This window comes from Choristoneura fumiferana, chromosome 20 (genome assembly GCF_025370935.1).
Source record: "Choristoneura fumiferana chromosome 20, NRCan_CFum_1, whole genome shotgun sequence".
Classification (NCBI taxonomy): Eukaryota; Metazoa; Arthropoda; class Insecta; order Lepidoptera; family Tortricidae; genus Choristoneura; species Choristoneura fumiferana.
Window position 1 is genome coordinate 1,287,579 of NC_133491.1, and position 23,390 is coordinate 1,310,968.

General features: G+C 40.0%; 2 protein-coding genes across 8 annotated transcripts in view; one reads left to right on the forward strand and one right to left on the reverse strand.

The window, feature by feature from the left end:
- LOC141438987 (organic cation transporter protein-like) overlaps nt 1-3,090 on the forward strand; it is a 22,595-nt gene extending 19,505 nt beyond the window's left edge. For all 5 annotated transcript variants that reach the window (XM_074103077.1, XM_074103078.1, XM_074103079.1 and 2 more), the window contains exon 5: nt 2,342-3,090. In XM_074103077.1, coding sequence (XP_073959178.1) covers nt 2,342-2,770 — 429 coding nt within the window. In that variant the 3' untranslated portion in view covers nt 2,771-3,090. The remainder of the gene's footprint in view (nt 1-2,341) is intronic.
- Nucleotides 3,091-4,684: 1,594 nt separating this feature from the next.
- LOC141439030 (pancreatic lipase-related protein 2-like) lies at nt 4,685-22,907 on the reverse strand. 3 transcript variants are annotated; one of them, XM_074103139.1, is made up of 10 exons: nt 22,694-22,907; nt 21,773-22,327; nt 19,314-19,400; nt 18,757-18,808; nt 18,147-18,251; nt 17,556-17,697; nt 16,548-16,696; nt 15,479-15,693; nt 8,792-8,945; nt 4,685-5,889 (listed from the first exon to the last, which is right to left on the reverse strand). In XM_074103139.1, the coding sequence occupies exons 2-10, from the start codon at nt 21,807-21,809 to the stop codon at nt 5,817-5,819; spliced, it is 1,014 nt and encodes a 337-aa protein (XP_073959240.1). In that variant the 5' UTR covers nt 21,810-22,327; nt 22,694-22,907; the 3' UTR covers nt 4,685-5,816. The 3 variants fall into 3 exon arrangements, with proteins under 3 accessions (XP_073959240.1, XP_073959241.1, XP_073959242.1); XM_074103140.1 differs by lacking the exon at nt 19,314-19,400; XM_074103141.1 differs by lacking the exon at nt 4,685-5,889 and having other exon boundaries at nt 8,803-8,935.
- Between the last annotated feature and the right edge of the window lie 483 nt (nt 22,908-23,390).

Sequence of the window (23,390 nt, forward strand, 5' to 3'; positions counted from 1 at the left end):
CAAATCGGACATTCCATTCAAAAGATATTACGAAATCAAAAATATTAATCTAACCAAAAAATGCATTTACTCTAGGTTGACGCGCCCCGGCTTCGTGCGTGTCGGGTGTAGTTTTTGGAAAATTTGCAGAAAAATGTGTGTGAAGTGCCCTTGATTAGAGACCTTCTTAGAGTTCTGTGCCCAAAGGCTAATAAAAACGGGACCCTATTACTAAGACTCCACTGTCCGTCTGTCTGTCTGTTACTAGGCAGTATATCATAAATCGTGATAGCTAGACAGTCGAAACTTTCACAGATGATGTATTTCTATTGCCGCTATAACAACATATATACTAAAAACAGAACAAAATAAATGTTTAAGGGGGGCTCCCATACAACAAACTTGATTTTTTGCTCGATATTAATAACGGCAACAGGTAGTTGCTTGAAATATTTACAGAATATTTTATTTGTATAAATGTACTTTAAAAATAAATAATTCAATTAAATTTATAATAAAATAAATATTGAAGGTGGGCTCGCATACAGCAAACATGGTTTTTTTTGCCGTTTTATGCTAATGTCTAATTGTGTAGGTACGGAACCCTTCGCACGAGAGTCCGACTCGCACTTGGCCCTTTTTTTTACTTTGCCCGTGCGAAGCCTTCAATCAGTTCAATAATAAAATTCTCCTTCTGAATTCTTCTGACTTGTTTGGCGATAGAAAACATAAAATAGGTAAACATTTCTCACGAGTCATGCAATGTTCGAATCATCACGTCACCACTGCTTAAGTGGCTAAATAAGAAACAAACAAGCTGAGATATGTGGTGCGTGGCCGTGTCGATATCTTTGCCCTGACTGTATTCCCGCGTGATGTTTCTCGCTGCACGTGGAAAAATCTTTGCATTTTTATTTCTCCTATTCGCCGATAGATGGCGTTGTACAACAACTTGTTGAAGGTAGCCGTGTGTTATGTTAGCTAATAGACTAGAAAAATTCTTGTTTGCAAACGAGCTAGTAGGTCTCCTAATGGTAAGAGATCCCCACCACCCATACACATCTGCAACGGTATTGCAGATGCGTTGCCATTGCCAACCTTAAGGCAAGATGGGATACCTCCCAAGTGCCAATCTCACCGGCTGTCATACATACTCTCCACGCCGAAATACAACAGTGCAAGCACTGCTGCTTCACGGCAGGATTAGCGAGCAAGATGGTGGTAGCAATCCGGGCGGACCCTGCACAAAGGTCCTACCACCCGCAAAAAGTTTGTGTTAAATATGATTTATACTTAATTATATATTTTTGGATGGGCTAAGTTATCATAAAATTAGAATGTTCATAATTTGCTGAAATTATATCACGACACATTTCAATTTTTAATTTATAATAACAACAAGACATAATATTAAGATAACAAGGTGTTAATGAAATAACTGAAAATTTTAAAATTATGTAGTTTATTTCAAATCGAGAGGTATATCGATTACGAGTACACTATAATATTTAAAATCAGGTACTATGCGTTTATTTTAAATCCCTTTTTTACTGTGTAACATATGCTAATAAAATGCTTTAGCTAGGTTGCTTACTATTTAGATAATTAAATAATGATCGATTTTCTGTCAATTTGATCTTTTTCGAGTTAGAAATCAAGTGGAATTATCGACTTTAAGAAAAAAAAACGAATATTTTTAGAAATAATCATTGGGAAAGAGGCGTGGCCCGCTAATATAAATGCGAAAGCTCGTGTCTATTTGTTTGTTTGTTTGCTACTTCATCACCTCTAAACCACTCAACCGATTTAGATTAAATTCGGTATACAAATAGTTTCGAGTTTCGGAGAAGGACACATACGATAGTTTTTTTACCGGAAAATTGCAGTTCCCGCGGGATAGAGATAAATGAATTCTAAGCGGACGGCGTCCCGGGAACACTAGTATTTATGTAGTTAATCTAACAACTGTTTGTACCGTTTGACTTACTTATATTAATATTGAACTAATTATTTCTGTAGTATAATATATTTAAACAAAAACGAAATAAGTAACTTTGTTCGCCAACCGCAGAGGCGTCTTTACCTATAGTGCGTTGCACACGGGCGCAGCGGTGTTAGGGGCGCCGGCCACGGCACCTTGTCACACTTTGTACCTATTCCAATTTGACCGCGCTCTTCCTAGATGGCGGTAAAGTAATAATTGCACACGGGCGCTACATAGGCTAAAGACGCCGCTGGACAACCGGCAAATCATAGCTGTACTATTTTTAAATTAAATGTCATCTATATCATTATAATTCACCTGTGGTAACGAAATAAATATATTTGTATTTGTATGTTAAAGATGCCTCTTTTGTTTCAGATCCCGTCGAACTTCTTCGCAATATTCTGCGTGCGGCAGCTCGGTCGGAAGACGACCACCATCGCAGCCTTCGCTCTAGGAGGCCTCTGCATCCTAACGCTAGGGGTCGTCGGCGATGACTTCTGGACAGTGTTCACTCTAGGCACTTTAGGAGTCAGCTTTATCGCCATCGACGCAGCAACAATATACATTTACTCATCGGAATTGTACCCAACCGTTGTAAGGAATATGGGCATGGGTATCTGTTCTATGTCGATGAGATTCGGTTCCATGTTAGCACCCTTTATATCTAACTTATCTGTGACGATTCCATGGCTGCCAACCGTCATATTCGGTTTCGCGCCATTGATCGGCGCGGCTGTTTGTCTATTGCTGCCAGAGACTAAAGGTAAAAAGTTGCCAGATTCTTTTGAAGATATCTCCACTTAAACTTACTTGTAGTATGGAGGGAGGAGAACTGCCTCATGTACGGAACAGTAGCAAAGCTGTCCAAGTGTAAGCTGTATTAACAGTTCGAAATCCCTCCAGAGTGGCGCTAGTGTAGCAAGAAGATATGAAAAGCAGTTGTTGACAGCATGAAGAGCGTGGAGTTGAAAAATTTAAAATAGCATCTCAATCTCTTTCCTGTTTTTGACAAACAGTTACAGTTCTTTATTTTATAACAATGGTTATTGAATTTTATTAGTACCTACTATCTTTAGACTCTGGCCATTGAAGCTGTCCATGAGTAAAAAAAATACGTTGACATCATTTTTGTACACTGATTAACGATTTGATACTTAGGAATTGTTTACTTTTTCAGATATTGATATTATACTCGGGACTCTTCAAGCTGCATCGACATTCATGTAGTAATGTGTGAAAGTTGATGATGCACTAGGAGTACCTGGTAAATTTATGACCTTTGTCAGTGCTCATTTACGTAGTCCATACGCTTAGACCAGAGTGGCATTGAATATATCTTCTAACATTTTAATTCTAACATAATCTTTAAATTAAAATACAAACTGAAATAAAGATGCACAGAAAAACCAGAAAAATAAGACCGTCACTGGGAATCGAACCAGGTCCTCGGTATTCCGTACGGCTGCTATACCGCTACACTACTGATGGTCAACGTACTGACACGAATTTCCCCTATGCACCTCAATCTCAGCTTGTTTGTTCTTATTTAGCCATTAAACAGTGACGCTAGCGACATCTATGCCGTAGCCCTCATCGAGAAACTTTGACCATCAGTGGTGTAGCGGTATAGCACGCGGACGGAATACCGAGGACCTGGGTTCGATTCCCAGTGATGGTCTTATTTTTCTGGTTTTCTGTGCATCTATATTTCAGTTTGTATTTTCAATTTAGGTTTACGGGATGACCGTAAAAGTAAAAATTTGGAATAAAATAAAAAATACAAAAAGATTCCAAAAACAATCTTAATAATCTTATAACATTTTGCATTTTGAGATTGGTAGGAGATTAAACAAAAAATAATTTATTTATTCCTTACAGACGCATTAACAAAATTATCTAAGCCGGACTGGAATGACAATATTGCAATTTTGACAGGCTCAAAAATAATACCAAATTAAAGTATCGTAAAAAATGCGTAGACAGCTTTCGCTTCTTTTACCTGAGCGAATAATCGAGCGTCTTGACCGGTGGGTTATTATTATCCTCACGTTTAATAACACAACGGAAGGAAAAGTCTCAAGAATTTTGTTCACACTGTATTGTATATGTATAACTCTTTACTCTACAAAAACACATAAAAATAACAGTTTATATTGAGAGATTGAGGTACCTATTGTCTTTAGTTTATAAATAACTAGCCGTTACCCGGGACTCCGTCCGCGTAGAATTGGGTTTTTACTATGCCGCGGGAACTATGCAATTTTCTGGGATAAAAACTATCCTATGTCCTTCCCTGAGACGCAAACTATCTGTATACCGAATTTCATCTATATCGGTTCATTGGTTGAGACGTGATGAAGTAACAAACAAACAAACAGACTTACAAACTTTCGCATTTATAATATTAGTGAGATTTAATTCTGAGCATCACCTTTTTTTCAATAATAATTACTAAAACCACCTCAAATTGTAATGACAGACAACTTGCTAATGTAACTTTTTAGCGCCTTTCGACGTAGAGGTACAATTTACATACACAGAGCTGGTTCTTCTTTACCACTACCCTGTATAATTTTATATAAATAAATTGACAAGGTGGGACAACCCACAAGATGTAAAAGAATAGATATTATTATAATATATGAATTATTGTAAAATATAGGTTTAAAAACTTAGGTAAGTTATATTATTGTTAACTGTGATAAAAACTAGAATAAATACATGATATAGGAAAATACTTATTTTTATTTTTTTATGATGTAACAATAACAAAATCAATCACACAGTCCGCAAACTTGCTTATAAAGATTAGAAATTAAGGGTAACTGGTCCATTAATGACGTAAAATACTTGAATATGACAACAATTTTGTATGTAAACATTTAGTTTCTGTTTCATTCGTTTTCTACTATTTATGCGCGAGTCCCGGATTACAATTCACAATATATTTTGATTGCGTAGGTAATAAATTAAAATCACGTAAGATGTCGCTACTAGCACTGCTATCATCATCATCCCAGCTTATATACGTCACACTGCTGGGCATAGCCCTCCTCTCAAAATTAGAGGGCTTCGACGGTATTTCCCACGCGGGCCGAGTGCGGATCGGGAACTTCACACACACCGTAGAATTGTTCCGCGAGTTTTTACAGGTTTCCTCGTGGTGTTTTCTTTGACCGTAAAACTCATAGTACCAAAATGTCAAAAAAAATTGCACATTAAATTTCGGAGTCGCACGCAAGTCCGGATTTGAACCCACGATCTGCTTGAGAGGCAATGGGTCAAATCAGTAGGCCACCGCGCGGTTAGCACTGCTAAACGATATTTTAATTATAATATAAAAAAAACTTACCTAATATACACTAGTTTTACAACTTCTCACTAGCGCCACCTTACGGCTTGTTTGAACAACATCGCCACAGGAGGTAATATAGTGGGTTCAAGTAGCGACATCTAGTTTGCTTACTGAAACTTACCTAATAAGATTATGATATTTATGACTAATTTCAATACACATAAAGTGAAACACATTATAAGTACATAACAATTTAAGTGACCATAATTACAGAGGTAAAAAGCTACCTATTAGCTCCTTTTTAAGCCATTTGAAAGTTTAAACTGATAGAATACATTATACTTTATTTAACTATAAGTAGAGTCATTCACGATGATGCGTGCCGTGGTTTCTATTACAATGTCATTAATGTCTAATTTTGTCCAAAATCACGCGTCTTCGTGGATGACACTAGGTATAAGGCCAACATCGTATGTACAACTAAAACTCGACTGCGTAGTTTGTGTTTTTTTTTAATCACTAGGTTTTACGCCGTAATTTAATTATGCATATCCATCATTCTGCACCTCTCTCGCCTAAAGAAAACGGCGACTTCGCTGCTGTTCTCAGGTAAAAATTGCCACTTAATCTGAAAAATAAAATATTTCTCTTACAACATTTTAACGCTTATACATTTATAAAACTTTCACTATTTCGGACATGGAGATTAATGAGTTAAAAAGGAAATACTGATAACTATAATGTAGGAATCAGTATCAATATGGCGCCACTATCTACGTAATACAAACACGCTTCGGTTATGATAAATTTGTTCCATTTTTAAGCACTAAATAATATTTTTAATAAAATTATATTTTGTCTGTGGCAATAACAAATGTCAAAGTTATAAACGAAATATACTGAATGTTGACCTGAGAGAAGTTAACAAATGTTATGTGTTACGAATAACTAGTTTTAGCGCTAGTGCTAGCACATAAAGTAGACTGCTAAGTTATTTTAAGTATAGTATTTTCTCATTAGATAAAATAATCAATGTAAAAATGAATAATAATTGGAAAAATAATAAATGAGGTTTGGCCGCCTAACGATAACTTCTAGCGCCATCTAGCGTCAACAATAGAAGTTAAAAGCTACTAAATAAATGGGATCTTCGTCATATCTTTTGATATCTTTTGTGTCTACTCTTGTTTCTGATGTTCTGCCAATCGTTCAAAGGGAAGAGATCCCTTTAAGGGATAAAGTCGCCTTCGTACATCTCTCTTGTTAGGGCAAAACCTTGGATCATCGGTGATACTTGGTAAATCGGTGCTCATCATCATCATCTCAGCCGTAGGACGTCCACTCCTGGACATAGGCCTCCCCCATAGACCTCCAGTTGCCTCGGCTGGAAGCGGCTTGCATCCACCGTGAACACGCGACTTGAACCAGGTCATCCGTCCATCTCGTTGGAGAACCTTTCGGCCCTAGCGACCATCTGTTCTCCGTGCTATGCCCATTGCCACTTCAACGTTGAGCTCACATTAGTGAAATGCATGCAATGAGGGCTATCGTTTTTTGTCTCACTAGATGGCGCACTGTTGCGTGAGGTTTTTAAGTATGGCTCTCAAAGTCTGTTATTACGGGGCGTGAAATCATATTTAATACACCTTAAAACCGTGCCATAAAAATATCGAGCATGCCACAGTGTTGCATAGTCCCCGTTTTGTTCGGAAAAAAGGGAGGACAAAGGTTTCCGAAAGACAAAACTGTCTCAAAACACAGACATTCATTGCCCCGGAACGCATATTTGCTATAATTAATTTCAGATATTGCAAAATATTCACCAATTTATTCTAATTATAAATAAACCCGCGTAGCTCACCCAAAAACTATGAGATTTGACATTTCGGAGACCTCACGCTACACTAGCGCCTCTAGCGGCGAATTCATACGCGATAGCCCTCATTAAATCGCAGCCAATCCGATTTCAAGCATCAAAACTGACAGCTGCCTTCGATTTTATAGCTTGCATTTCCTCATACTGAGATCTATGTGAGATATTTAGCAATATCACCGAATTACAAAGTCTCACTCATAAACCAAGGTTTGCAGTGCCTGTTGATTTCATCTGTTTATCCTACCTACTAATAATTATAAATGCGTAAGTTTGTCAGTTGAGTATGACTATGAGTAGGTTTGTTACTCTTTCACGATAAAACGGCTGGAATAATATACACAGGCTACTTTTTATCCCGATATTCCCATTAGCATCGAGATAAAATCTCGAAATTACAACCTCTAGGACTAGAAACAAACAATTTGGTGTGACGGTTTTAAATGCTAAATTAACGAAATCAACGATTTAATTTTGGGAATTCCCATGGGAATTAGTCAAATCTCGGATTCCCATGGGAATTAGTCATTTCTCAACTTACACGAGCGAAGTTTAAGCTCAACTTACACGTGCGAAGTTTACGCTCAACTAGACGACCAGATGGCCTAGTGGTTAGAGAACCTGACTGCGAAGCTTGAGGTCCCGGGTTCGATTCCCGTGTCGGGGCAGATATTTGTATGAAAAATACGAATGTTTGTTCTCGGGTCTTGGGTGTTTACTGTGTATTTAAGTATGTATCTATCTATATAATTATATTTATCCGTTGCTTAGTAGCCATAACACAAGCTTTGCTAAGCTTACTTTGGGACTAGGTCAATTGGTGTGAATTGTCCCGTGATATTTATTATTTAACTTACATGTGCGATGTTTACGCTCAACTTACACGTGCGAAGTTTACGCTCAACTTACTCGTGCGAAGTTTACGCTCAACTCACAAGTTTACGAGTGCAAAGCCAACACAACATCAACACTAGTGCCACGAGAGTTGAAGTGAATGATTTCACACACAGCTACATGAATTACTGATTGCATAAAAGGAGAATGAATGAACTGAAATGTCAAATTCCCGCTGTTATTACATTGACATGTTCTTGTGTGCGTGACCTCAACTCTGGTGGCACTAGCTATTGGTTTACAATATATACTGAGCGGAAAAAAAACTGGCCCTCAGTGCCCGCAAATGTATGCAGTTATAAGTAATATTGTATGTAGTGGGCCAAATTTTGTGCCGCTGAGTATTGTTTCAAACCACTTTTTTTTTATTCGACGGGATGGCAAACGAGCAAGTTGGTCTCCTGATGGTAAGAGATCACCAGCGCCCATAAACATCTGCAACACCAGGGGATTGCAGATGCGTTGCCAATCTAGAAGCCTAAGATGGGATACCTCAAGTGCCAGTAATTTCACCGGCTGTCTTACTCTCCACGCCGAAACACAACAGTGCAAGCACTGCTGATTTACGGCAGGATCAACGAGCAAGATACCACGCGTGATAGATCGAAAACTTTCACAATCTGGAGACATGTATGTAAACTCTTTATTGTACAGAAGAAAAGAAACATAATTCAATTGACAAACTGAGATGTACACACACATATACATATACAATATATTGATAGGTATATACATGTGTAGTGGAGCTTGAAAAAAAACGTACTCATGGTTAGCTTTAACCCCCATCTGAACTAGCGGCGCCTCCCGACACTGCCCGCGCACGAACGAATCGTAATCGTCGCACCGTCGCGCCAGGAGCTCTCCTCCAGTCAACGACTCGGCCCAGTAACGCCACGAGCGCCAATGGCTGCAAAAATCTGTAAATATATACTCCTATCTTTATAAAGAAAAACGCCTTAGGCTTATAATAAAAGGGGAGGAAAGTCGGCTTTCTAAAGGACAGTCGAAAGTAAAGTTTGTCAGTAGGTAATTATACTTATGTGTGAGTACAAGCGCCTGTTCGAAATGCAATTACCAAGATTGCAAAAACGTAGCGAGGCCCTGTGCTATTTTATTTATAATTATTTTCATCTACCGCATTGATTTTAGTATATTCATTCGCTCCGCCATCGCATTTCTATACGCACTATCATCCCAGCCTATATACGTCCCACTGCTGGGCACAGGCCTCCTCTCAGAACAAGAGGGCTTGGGCTATAGTTCCCACGCGGGCCCAGTACGGATTGGGAACTTCACACGCACCATTTAATTGCTTCGCAGGTTTGTGCAGGTTTCCTCACGATGTTTTACTTCACCGAAAAGCTCGTGGTAAATTTCAAATGTAATTCCGCACATGAATTTGAAAAATTTAGAGGTGCGAGCCGGGGTTTGAACCCACGACCCTCTGTTTGAGAGGCGATAGGTCAAACCACTAGGCCACCACGGCTCTCGTTTTTAAACCATTATTAAATCATATTTTGAGTACTTGGGGTTTTAATAAGCCCCGTTGTGTCGTCAAAGACATAAATTGGTGGCCCATGAGGGGACAGCGCTTTGTGTTTGTTTGTTATGTACGTTTCACGTTAGTTGAATACGAAACGCGTCTGTGTAGTGTGGTGGTGGTAATAGAAAAAGATGGGTTTGTGTGTATTCTTACAGTGTGGAGGTGGAGGAACAGCCTGAACACGCATATATTGCATAAACGTAGCTATCATAAGGTCGCGGGTGAGCAAAGAAATTGTTTCAGTTTATTGATATGGACTTCCGCAAAGTAACGATTGATTCATTCAATCAGTTTTAGACCTAATACACTTAGGGGCTGTGTTAGAAACCTCTACGGTGCTGTGCAATGACGTCTAATTGAACTTTACATTTTTTACCGTTCTGTGTCACTCTAAAATAAATGGTGAATCGTAAACATTGGTTTTCCTCCGTATTAAGATTTTCTTGTGGTTTTTATCATCTGGCGACCGTTAAATAGTATGGAAACCTTAAGAAAAGAGCGAAGTATCGCTCGGAGGCTTTTCACGAAAGCCAAAACCGAATTTGAAGCCAATTTAGAGTCGCATATTGATGAACTCACCGCCGCCTTCGGAAAACTACAACTGCGAGCAGAAAACTTGTTCAACGTCGATGAACGTGTAAAAGAGCAATGGCTAAGCACAGATGACATGTCCGAAGAGCAGTATTTTGAGGATTGTTTGACCAGCGATAATTATCAATCCGACTGGGAGCGCGTAAAAGTACAATACGATAATGCTACCCGGAACGACGAACGCATAAAAAGGTCACATAAATCTAACGGCAGTGATATATCAAATAACACAGTGAAGAGTATGAAGTCTCAGCATGATTGTGAGAAATCGACATGCAGTTCAGCGTGTCAGTCGAGACGGTTCCGGCTACCTAAATTTGAATTACGAAAGTTTGACGGAAACACGAAGAATTGGATTGGTTTTTGGTGTCAATTTCAAAAGATCGATAGCGACGACACAATGGACGACGGAGATAAGTTTCAGTATTTATATCAGTGCACTGTTCCAGATACTCCAGCAAGAGAACTCGTCGATAGCTTTCCTCCATCGGGAGCTAACTACAAACAAGCTATTGAACAGTTAAAGTCCAGATTTGCGCGTGATGACATGCTAATCGACATCTACGTAAGAGAACTTCTTAACCTTGTACTAGCGCAAGCAAAAGGTAATACCTCCTATAAATTAGGCCACTTATACAATAAATTAAATACGCAGTTACTAGCACTTCAAAGTTTAGGTGTCACTATAGATAAATACGCCGTTTTATTATTTCCTTTAGTTGAGTCCGCCTTACCCGAATCTGTTTTAAGAGCGTGGGAGAGGTCTCAAGTACACGAGGAGAAGGGCGACGAGCATCTCAACCGGCTCATGCAGTTCCTGAAAAGCGAAGCGGAGTCGGAGGAGCGGATCCAGCTCGCGCGCAGCGGCATAGCATCGGGTGACTGTTTACCTAGCGTTTGTTCGCAACCGACCGCGGCATGCCTGGTGTCTACGGAAGATGCAGGTAAGAAGATTTGTTGCGTTTGGTGTGAAAAGGCATCGCATAACAGCTTCGAGTGCTACAAGGCTAACAAGATGTCGTATGAAGCTAGGAGGGAAGCGTTAAATAAAAAGGGAGCTTGTTTTATTTGTCTAAAGACGGGACATAATACGAAAAAGTGCAAAAATTTCTCGAAATGCCTTTTCTGTTCCAAACGTCATGCTGTATTAATGTGCCCTGACATTAAAGCGTCAATTCAAAATGAAAATGTTAAAACTTTCAAAGACGGAACGTCAAATTTGAATAACAATATAGCCCAAAATAAGGCTGGTACTACACTGTTGCAAACGTTTATGGTAAATATTATTAGCGATAATAAATGCATACAGGTACGGTCATTTATTGATACGGGCGCACAAAGATCGTATTTACGTCGCGATATTATTGAGGATTTAGGTCTTAAACCTGTCAGCAAAGAAACTTTGTCACACTGTCTCTTCGGCGGGATTGAAACTAAGAAGCAGTCGTTTAACTGCTACGAATTCACTGTCGCGAGCCTAGACAACGAGTTTCAATGCAAGATTACTGCGCTTGACAAATCCACGATCTGCGGCTACATACCTCGTTTGAACACAAACCACGAATTGTTTCAAGAGTTGAAGAAACATAACATCGCGTTGAGTGACGTCGGCGAAGAGGCTACGCCCACCATCGGGTTGCTAATCGGCGCAGACTATGCAGGCTTTTTGCTCACTGACAGTTTCATACGTCTGAACAATAACCTCGTGGCAATGAAAAATAAATTTGGATGGACACTTCAAGGGCCCATAATGAACGCATGCAGTGTAATGACGAACGTAGTATCGGCTAACTTGCAATTATCGGAGCTTTGGGATTTAGAAACTCTTGGAATACGAGACCCGGCGGAAGTTGCAAGCAAGACGAAGTCTGACTCTATCATAATGGACCAGTTTAGAAATTCGATCAAAATCAACAACGAAGGACGGTACGAAGTAGATTTACCGTGGAAACCAAATCATGGAGAGCTTCTTGACAACAAACAGTTAGCTGAACGAAGATTGATGTCAACAACACAGAGACTTCTAAAGCTGAACGAGTTTGATAACTACTGTCAAGTCTTTGAAGATTGGTTGAAGGAGGGCGTAATTGAAGAGGTCAATGACACAGCGAGACCAAAACACTACCTGTCACATCACGCTGTCATAAAGAGCTCCAGCCTGACCACGAGAGTTCGTCCAGTTTTTGACGCGTCTGCTCGAGATCGTAATGGGAATTCTCTCAACTCGTTCCTAGAAAAGGGCATAAATTGTCTTGAACTCATTCCGAAACTTCTGATCAAATTTAGAAAATATGCGATTGGGATAACGTCCGACATTAAGAAAGCCTTTCTTCAGATATCACTGAATGATGAAGACAGACGATATCTGTCTTTTCTGTGGTGGAAGAATAATGAAAGAAAAGACTTGATAACCTACCGCCATCGTCGTGTGGTATTCGGCGTAACGTCTAGTCCATTTCTTTTGGGTGCGACTATAAATTACCATTGGAAAAGTACACCGAAAAATATAAGGACACGGCTGAGCGTCTCAAGAACTCTTTCTATGTTGATAACTGCGTCACAAGCCTAGAGAGTGAGCAAGAAGCACAAATCTTCATAGAAGAGGCGAAAAGACTAATGTTGGAGGCGAAATTTGACTTACGAGGTTGGGTCACAGCTCCCATGACTAATAAAGACATGACGTCAAAAGAAGACAGTCTGTCGGTACTCGGCCTTATATGGGATTTGAAAAGAGATCAATTGTACTGTAATGTCAACTTCGTTCAAAACATGACCTTAGAAGAAAAAGTTACAAAAAGGAGTTTGTTGTCCATAACCCAAAAGGTTTTTGATCCGGTCGGTTTGGCATGCCCAGTTACTCTTGTGCCCAAACGAATTATTCAAAAAACTTGGAATTTAAAGCTGGGTTGGGATTCAGAACTGCCGATTAACTTACAAAAGGAATACCTCGATTGGTCTAAACATATTCACTTGCTTATTGACTGCCGTATTCCGCGTCGACTTACCTCTGCTACAATAAACAAATGTAATAACAGCCTGCATGTCTTTAGTGATGCGAGCAAGGTGTCATTCGCGACTGCCATTTTCCTGCGAAGCGAATTTCAAAGAGAAGTTACTGTGCAGTTGGTTCAAGCGAAGTCACGCGTCGCACCAGTCCGTGAAGTCAGCATACCGCGCTTAGAATTAATGGCAAACCTAATTGCGACACGCTTGTATATTCAAGTCAAAGAAGCGTTGGAACTGTCAAATTGTCGAGTTTACTTCTGGACTGACGCAAGCGTAGCATTCACCTGGATTACGACTGAGGGAGACTGGAACATTTTTGTAAAGAACAGAGTGAAGGAGATACGTCAATATACTAACGTGGAAGATTGGTATCATCTACCAGGCTCGATGAACCCTGCCGACTTACCTTCGAGAGGCTGCAACGCTAAACACCTACTGAAGAGTAAATGGTGGGAGGACCGGCTTGGCTGAAAGCAGAAGAAAGTGAATGGCCTATGTCTCAATTAAACGTTGATGAGCAAGAAGTCAACAAAGAAAGGAAGAAAGTGGTACTTGCTAATACTACGGCAGATATTAGTACAATTCTATCCAGACTGACTTACTTTTCCAAATTTACTATGATAGTGAGAACGGTTGGCTGGATATTAAGATTTGCGTACAACTGCAAGAATAAAAATAAACGAAGAGGTGAACTGACCTGTGAGGAGTTTCAGAGCGCCGAGAAGAAACTTTTAAAGATGGTTCAAGCCGAAATGATGGCAGATGATATCAAAAAGTCGAAAAATCTGCAAATATTTAAAGATGAGGAAGGCTTATTAAGAATTCGCACAAAGCTTGTACTTAGTGATGAGCCCACAGACTTTGTATGTCCGATATTTCTGCCTGGGAAGCATCTTATAATCAAAAGACTAGTAACCTCGAAACACCACATGTTGCATCACGCCGGCCCGGGTATTCTAATGACAGTACTCAGGGAGACTTATTGGATTACTGGTGTTAGACGACTTGTTAGTTCAACAGTATCAAAATGCGTAACCTGCAAGCGACAATCGGTGAAACATGCCGACACACCGTTACCACCTTTGCCTCTGGACAGAATAAAACCTGCTGCTGCCTTTGAAGTGACTGGTATTGATCTAGCTGGTCCTCTCTTTCTGCGGTCGGGAGGGAAGGTGTGGATAATTTTATTTACGTGTGCTGTATACCGCGCCGTACACCTGGAACTAACAAAATCGCTGTCAACTGAAGCTTTTCTCATGGCGTTACGACGGTTTATTGCAAGACGTGGAAGAGTCAACACAATTTACACGGATAATGGCACTAATTTCCACGGAGCTGATAATCTGTTAAAAGCATTGAATTGGGAAGAGATAGCAGCTTACTCCAGTGTGCGAAGCATCAAGTGGAAGTTCAATCCACCGGCTGCGCCATGGTGGGGAGGTTGGTGGGAGCGATTGATTCGTTCTCTTAAGGAACTTCTCCGACGCAACTTGGGACAGAAAACAGTCACTTATGAGGAACTGTCAACCATACTTTGTGATTGTGAGGCCTTGATGAATTCACGGCCCCTAACCTACATCGCGGATAACTCAGAAAACTTGAAGCCTCTGACGCCAGCCTGCTTCGTGCAAGGGCTTCCTGCCAGCGAGACTCCAGATTTAGACCAGCTCGACCATGACTCTTTGAATAGGCGATTAAGGTATTTGCATAAGCTAAGAGGAGATCTAAGAGAGCGGTTTAGGAACGAGTACTTGGGGATGCTCATACAGAAGGGTAAGGAGAGGGACTCTAATATAAAGGTAGGCGATGTCGTATTGGTAGAGACTGATGCGAAGCGTATAAAGTGGCCTTTAGGAGTTATCTTAGAAGTATATACTGGAAAAGATGGAAATGCTAGAGTAGCTAGAGTACGCACAGCCGACGGCGAGTACACCCGGGCATATCAACGTCTATACCCGCTGGAAGTGCAACCTGACGAGGTCCTGTGAAGATAGAAGGTTTGGGTCTTCGTCCCAAAGGTGGGAGGATGTTAGAAACCTCTACGGTGCTGTGCAATGACGTCTAATTGAACTTTGTATTTTTTACCGTTCTGTGTCACTCTAAAATAAATGGTGAATCGTAAACATTGGTTTTCCTCTGTATTAAGATTTTCTTGTGGTTTTTATCAGGCTGTTTCACCATCCATTGATTAGTGTTAACTGGCGGTTAGGTGTGATGCCGTCTCTATTTGTTTTGTTCGAATTTGCGGAGACGGCATCACATTTAACCGTCGGTTAACGCTAATCAATGGATGGTGAAACAGCCCCTTACCTTCATAAGTAAGTGGAACTGTGGCGGACAGGCACCCGGGCTGCTTAGCCTTGCCCTCATTAGGCCAGAAGTCAGCGCGGCCCGTGGAGGCCGGGGCTCCGAAGCCGCCCGCGTCCGTGTGCACCACGTCCACGAACGCCGCGTCTTCAGCGGACAGAGGCCGGCCCAGCAGCGCCGGGTAGAAGCCGGGGTACGCTGGGTCCAGGCCTGTCAACCTGGAGCGAGGGTTTAAAGCTGTGTTTCAACCAGAGACGTGCGGGGATGCGTTGGGAGGAATGTTTGTTATGAACCAATAGGAACGCTTCATTTACCTCGCCTCGCTCCGCTCAGCTGTTTCCACCAGAGATGTGCTGTGGGAGGATAGGTAAATGAAGCGTTTCTATTGGTTCATAATAAACACATTCCTCGCAATATATCCTCGTACGTCTACGGTCTACGATCGTTTTTGGCACATACATATATGCGCGCAAGATTCCTTAAAATTGTATTTATTCTTCAAAATTTAAATGGGACCAAACTGTAAGTACCTAATATCTTCTAAAATAGTATGTGTCTTAAGGGCGGTAAATGAGGAATTACGAACGAGAGTCTATTAGAAGCCCCCCCCCCGCAGCGCTCGATCCTCCTGCACGCCATGCAGTAACAAACTCATTTACCGACCTTGGGCTTCATGACAGCAAAATAGTACGAGGGTTTTATTGTTTTATTTGGGAGGTTGCAAGTGTTGCAACCAAGGTAGCCTGCATGTTACGACACTGTTTACGAGCAAGTGTGATGAAAAAAAAAAACACACACAAACATCTTGCCTGTATTCCCAGGTAGGTAGAGCACACGAAACGTTACCGCTTCGGAGCCACTTTTAGCAATTTTAGGTTTTAAGTTTGACAAAAACGATACAAAAAATAAAAGAACTTTTCAAATAGGTTTCTTCACAAACGACTGATTTTGATTGATAACAAATATTAGTACATTGTGCCTAAGGAATTTTGAACGAGAGGTTTCTTTAAACAAATTAATTGTATTCAATTAGTCATCGTATTGGTTATTCGCAGAGAGTATTAAATCTTACCTCGGCACCACCAGTTCCCTGGCCGCTAGGTACCGCGCCGTGGCGCCCAACACGTGGGCGCCCAGCGAGTGCCCCACGAGGTGCAGACCGCCCAGAGAGAGCCCGCCCTTCACCAGTCGCGACACCGCCCTACCGGTCTCGTTGCCTACCTGGAAATTTAGGATAATTTCTGAAAGATTAACTAACATAGATGAATTAATAGTACATTACTGCAGAGGCCATGAAGTAAGGGATTGATGGACGAGTCCAGCAATCCCTGTTCTGGCCGAGGTTTGTATAGTGCTTTTCTCAAACAATGTGAAGAAATATTTCATCCATCCGTCCATCCATCCGTCCATCCATCCATCCATCCATCCGTCCATCCATCCATCCATCCGTCCATCCATCCATCCGTCCATCCATCCATCCGTCCGTCCGTCCGTCCGTCCGTCCATCCATCCATCCATCCATCCATCCGTCCGTCCATCCATCCATCCGTCCATCCATCCATCCGTCCATCTGTCCATCCATCCATCCGTCCATCCATCCATACATCCATACATCCATATATCACATCGCATCGCATCGCAGTATCGCAAATGATTACAGAGTAGTGGTGGTTGGCTGTTCGTAATTTTTCCTTTGTCAGTTTAATGTTAGTAAGCAAATTTAAAAAGTTAGAGCAGCGGACAATAATGGATTTTCATACATACTTCATGGCCTAGGCCAAGAAGTTATGTAGGGAGGTGGTAGGGAGCCATAAATTAGATACTTCATGTCTCCATTTCGTGACATTAACACATACATTTCCGAGCATGTTTGAGAAAATGATATTGGTCGATTCGACTCAATGCACGTCATAGGGGCTGTTTCACCATCCAATGATTAGCGTTAACCGACGGTTAAATGTGATGCCGTCTCCGTCTATTCGAACACAGCAAATAGAGACGGCATCACACCTAACCGCCAGTTAACACTAATCAATGGATGGTGAAACAGCCGCTTAAAGTATCACCGGGTCACACTTACCGCTTCCACGTCCATGGCGCTGACGACGTAGTGCCCGAAGGCGAGGTTGGACCAGTCCAGCAGGAGGATATTATACCCCCCCTTTTTGAGGTACGCTCGCGTCACAGTCCGCACGCTCTCATCCGTGTATAGCTCCACGAAACTGTAATTTCACTATGACTTTTTCTACGAAAAGGTTCCACAAGTATCCACTTTTAATGTGGCTTACACCTTCTCCTTAAATACTTGAGAACATTCCTTTGTTTAATATGCTTATATATTATATGTATTATGGTCATATATATATATATATTGTAGTTTATGTATTATATTGTTTAAAGTACTGTATAGTAGCTTCCACTATTTTAACTCTTAAACTCACTCTTTGTTGGATCCTAACGTATTGCTCCTCTCCTCTCATCCACTCAAAGGTTGACTGGTAGAGATCCCTTAAAGGGATAAGTCCGCCTTTGTACAAGTATCTTAAAGTTTGTCAATTGTATTTTGTTAATTTTCTTTTGTACAATAAAGAGTTTACATACATACATACATACTTTAAAAAGTGGTTAGGGAAACGATCGTACATGAATCAGTTTATTCAACTCTACATACCCATGTGCGTAGAGGACGGTAGGTCTCTGAGGGTCGAAGGTCGGCTCTGCCAGCAGCCGCTTCACATCCCTGATGCGGTAAGCTCGAGGTTTTGTCGTGTTCGTACTGAAAGACAATTTATATTTATAGCTTTTAGTTGATAATATAAAATAAATATAGAGGCTGGAACGGTGGAAAGTTATTTACATCATGAAATTTACTTAACCCTAACTGCGGCTCGTAATGTGAAAAAAAAAACAAATGGCAAACATACTTATTTTTAAATTTCGTATTTCAATTTGGTGGCATTCGAATTCTTTGCGACCAGTATTTTGTTCTTTTTGTTAATAAAAAATTGGAGGGTTAAGTTTGAAGCTTAATGATTCACCATATATTGATAAAAATTATTTGACGGATAAATGTGATGCCGTCTCTGTTTGTTTTGTTCGGATAGACGGAGACGGCATCACATTTATCCGTCAAATAAAATTAATGAATGGGTGGTAAAAGAGCCCCTAAATCTCGTAGGTTGAAAATTTTACTTAGTTTTAAGACTATCTTGCCTTTAAGTTTGTCGTACTACTTACCTGTACTGTATACCAAACTAAGCTACAATGGTAGGATATCATACCTGTAATGTCTGATGATAATATCGCTGAAGCTTATAGACCGGCCTACAGGAACTGAAAACAAAACAATTTTGATTGACTGGTTCTTCTTGAGGCCTGTGCCCAACAGTAAAGAGTCGTTGTATTGTATTACAATACAAATTAGTATATTTGAATAAGAAGTTTTTATACGAATTGTTCATCAGACTCCAAACTAGGCTGAGCTTGTGCCAATTGGCCCATATAAACAATACAAATCTCATGTATTCCACTTGAAAGCTAGTTACATAAGCTTCATTGTGTAATATGGGGACAAACTTCAAAAACCCCGGAGAGAGTTTACAACCTTGAAATATATATACACACGCACACACACACACACAACGTTTATTACTACACTGGCTGTGCCCCGCATGCGTTTTGATAATTTTTCTCCCAGCTTTCACAGTCTAGTCATCATATAATAACAATTACAGCAAATAGTGGGATCAATAAGCCTACATAAGTACGTTCTAATTTTATTGGTGATAGGGCTGGGTACCGTACATTTTTGCCCATCATTCTCTAACACCTATGTTACCTGGTACTTTAGTACGAAGGATCTGCCGGAAGCTGTCGGTAGAGAGTGGCAAGCTGGGTTCTCTTTGTCCGTCGCACGACAACGACACTAAAACATACATATCAGTTTATTAGGCACTAGCTATTTCCCGCGGCGAAGTTCATATAAATTTTATGCCCATAAAAAACAAAACATGTAAAAAACCAAGTCTCGCAACTCAGTTCTACCGTAAAAAGTGTTGAGATCGATACCCAAGTCGCTAATTTATTCAGTCCTTACTTAAGGGTCCTTCTGTCTTAAGTTATTTATTACGTAATTAGCTAACCTAACAGTATCTTATAGTGACTATATCAGCATAAAAAAATCTTTTTCGTTTTAGATAAATAGATTTTTGTTTCCTTATGTACTTTCTTGTTTATTTTAGTTTTCCAGTGCTTTGATTATAGGTACTACTGCACCTAATGCTGAGGTTTTTTGTATAATTCACGTTGATCTTTAAATTATTACTCTCCAGCCATTGTATTACTGTTCTAGAGCAGGGTTTCTCAAACTTATGGCTCCACGTACCCCTGTTAAAGTTTCTAGACGACAGCGAACCCCTAGCTCCCCCCCAAAGAAAGTAATAAAATTGTCTGTTGGAGAAACTACGTTTATTTTTATTTCAATCATCATTATAATATAATGTATATTATTTATTTCAATAAAAGGTAACAAATATAGGTTAGAATCGTCTTGCCAACGAAAATACAAACTGAAACAAACAACAACAAATAAGTAACAAATTTGGAGTTGAAATAAAAAATACAAAAAGACTCCAAAAACCAATCTTAATCATCTTGCCAGTCTTGCAGCCACCATCACGTAAACCTTGTCGCGAACCCCACTTTGAGAAACCATGTTCTAGAGCATATAATACTATTTCGAAATGCCCTCAAAAATTTTCGAGTCGTCTACCATAGCATAGCAATATTTCTAAGTTAATTATTCCAACATGCTAAAAAATATTTACTAAAATTATTGCAAAACATGTTGACAAATTTAAAGTAGGTATAAAAATAACGAAGTTTCATGATGCGTGGAAAATTTTGGATTAAAGCTAAGCTTTAAAGATGTAAATAAAACGTTGGCTGACTTGAAACCTCTTTAGTCTGAAATGACGTACATATGCCTACTTACTTTTTAAAACTAAAGTCATAACTCCCTTGAGAAGAAAAACGTACGTAAATCCATAACTCCCCCGGGATCAAATGAGGCCATTGTCCTTTAGTATACAGGCATGGAATAACATAACATCATCGAAGAGCAAGTGTGATGAAATAGTAAATTACTGCCGAGGCCGGGAAACAGCCATTCGTGGATGTCAATAAATACGAATCCACGAATTAGCATTTCCGCTGAGGCATGTACCTATAGTGCTTTTCTCCAATATTTAATGCGAGGAAATAAAGCAAAATCGTTAAAATATTAAATTAAATGCTCAGACACGGTTTGAAAAAGTTGCCCTTATACTTTCCCGCGATACTTGTTTTTTTTTTATGTACACGACACGACACGACTCATAATGCCATTTCAGTAGAAATAATAATTTAATAAAAAAAAAGTTTAATGCAATGAAGCTCAGTATAACTAAATTACAGTTTAAAGCGCTACTGAGCGCTTTTTAGTTACTTCAACCATTTCCCTTTGTTACCATTTATTCGGTATCTTATATTGTGCTTGAACTCAAAAAAAAAAAACAATGGCCCTGTTCGAGATCGGGACAGTTTTAAAGACGCTGTTTCTTCCTAAATTGAATCTTAGACTAGGAATTAAAAAGGATCGTCAGGCTGTTTAGATTGACTTACCGTAGTCAAAACGTGAATTTTAAAAGTAAAAAGCCTGCATGCATGTCAATGGAATTTCATACAATTTTTTATTTTTTTATTTATGTGGCAGTCTATAAGAAAGAACTTCGTGTACTATGTTTGCGATAGTTTGGCGGACATTTCCAAGCATAATCGAGGAAAAATCATTACGACTTTCCTTGTCAATAAATGACGTTTACTGGAATGGTTCCATTGGTGGTTCATGAATTACAGTCCTTGACCGTACCTCGGTTATTTTGGCGTATTTAGGTACAGTCAACAGCAGAAGTGGATGAGCAATGAGGGCTATCGTTTTTTGTCTCACTAGATGGCGCACTGTTGGGTGAGGTTTTTAAGTATGGCTTTCAAAGTCTGTTATTACGGGCGTGAAAACAAAGTTTAGATTAAAATCATATTTAATACACCTTAAAACCGTACCATAAAAATATCGAGCAACCACAGTGTTTCGTAGTCCCCGTTTTGTTCGGAATAAAGGGAGGACAAAGGTTTCCGAAAGACAAAACTGTCTCAAAACACAGACATTCATTGCCCCGGAACGCATATTTGCCATAATTAATTTCAGATATTGCAAAATATTCACACTGAAACACTTTCAATATAATTTTAAGCACTTACCGATAGCAATGAAAAATATTTTCAGAAAAACATCCATTCTTTCAGTGCACTAATACCGCTTACACACAGCCGACCGTTGCGCCGTACCACTATCTTGTTAGGGTCGACCTCGGCCGAGACGCTCTTTACGTAGACGATTTACTTTGTTATTGACTACACTGTGGCTATTCTCGCCAAAAACAATCTTGCAGTTTTAAGGGTGCCGTAGCTCAAAAGAAATAACCTCACCAACAAAAACGTTGGAAAACCCCTGATTTTGTCACTTCAAAGTTCAATATCTCAAAAACGGCTTAAACCGATTTTGATGAAACATGTCTAAGAACCATCGCTAGAAAACCTGATTTCAAATAAAAAAACCGCATTCAAATCCGTCTACCCGATTAAGAGCTACGGTGCCACAGACAGACACACAGACACACATATCGTCAAACTTATAAACACCCCTCTTTTTGCGTCGGGGGTTACAAAACGGAACCCTTATAGGATCACTTTGTAGTCCGTCTGTCAAAAATATTTTTCTAAGACACGCGCGGAGCTACTACTTAGTTCATTGACCTGAAATTAATAACAAATAACCCCTTAAAGCAGGTGTTTCCATACAAATTTTATAAATGCGAAAGTGTGTGTGTTTGTATGTTTGTCCGTCTTTCACGTCGAAACGGAGCGACGGATCGACGTGATTTTTGGCATAGAAATAGTTTATGGGCCAGAGAGTAACATAGACTACTTTTTATCCCGGAAAAATGCACAGTTCCCGAGGGAACAGCGCGCGATAAGCGAATTCCACGCGGGCGAAGCTAGTAGGGTATAAGCCTATACTTCCAGCTGTCTTAGAAACTTGAAATCTGGTATGAGGTAGCTCTTATAGCACCAGTAAGAAGTCTCAAATTTTTTAAAGTGTCGGCAAGTGGGTCACCTCACCACTGATGCCTCTCAGCCTGGGGGCCTCAACCTCTTGTTTTGATCGTCATGGGTGACCTATGGACATTTGCGAAATCCTTGGTGCGGTCATTGTGGTCCTCATATACCATCAGGTTGTTCACTGGTTCATTTGCCGCCCTATAACATTAAAAAAATTGCTGATAAAGTATGAGTATCAAAATATCATCAATTATACAAAAAATTACTGATAAAGTGCAAATGAACGCATTTTTAAAGGAAGATGGCTTCAGGTTATACCTACCTAGTAATGTAGGTACATTCAACCAATTTGATTCCTAGGCCACCAAAGAACCTTGTAGTTAACGACATTATACGTCATTCAATAAACATTGTTATGGTGACACTGTTTACCGGTACGGATAATACCGACATGGAAATACCGTCCCGATATTTCGTGGACACGCCCATACAAACTGATGTCAAACTGACAAGTTTCTATGGGCGTGTAAGGGCGTGTACACGAAATATCAGATCAGTATATTATGTCAGTATTGTACGGTCACCCACATTGTATGTATGTATGTATGTAAACTCTTTATTGTACAAAAGAAAATTAACAAAATACAACTGACAAACTTTAAGATACTTGTACAAAGGCGGACTTATCTCTTTAAGGGATCTCTACCAGTCAACCTTTGAGTGGATGAGAGGAGAGGAGCAATACATTGTTACAGAG

Coding starts and splice junctions, on each gene's coding strand:
- LOC141439030 (XM_074103139.1), bottom strand. CDS start 21,809: ATGGATGTTTTTCTGAAAATATTTTTCATTGCTATCG. Junction 16,697..17,555: donor GCGCCATGGACGTGGAAGCG/GTAAGTGTGACC, acceptor CTAAATTTCCAG/GTAGGCAACGAGACCGGTAG. Junction 15,694..16,547: donor AGGGAACTGGTGGTGCCGAG/GTAAGATTTAAT, acceptor CCCTCGCTCCAG/GTTGACAGGCCTGGACCCAG.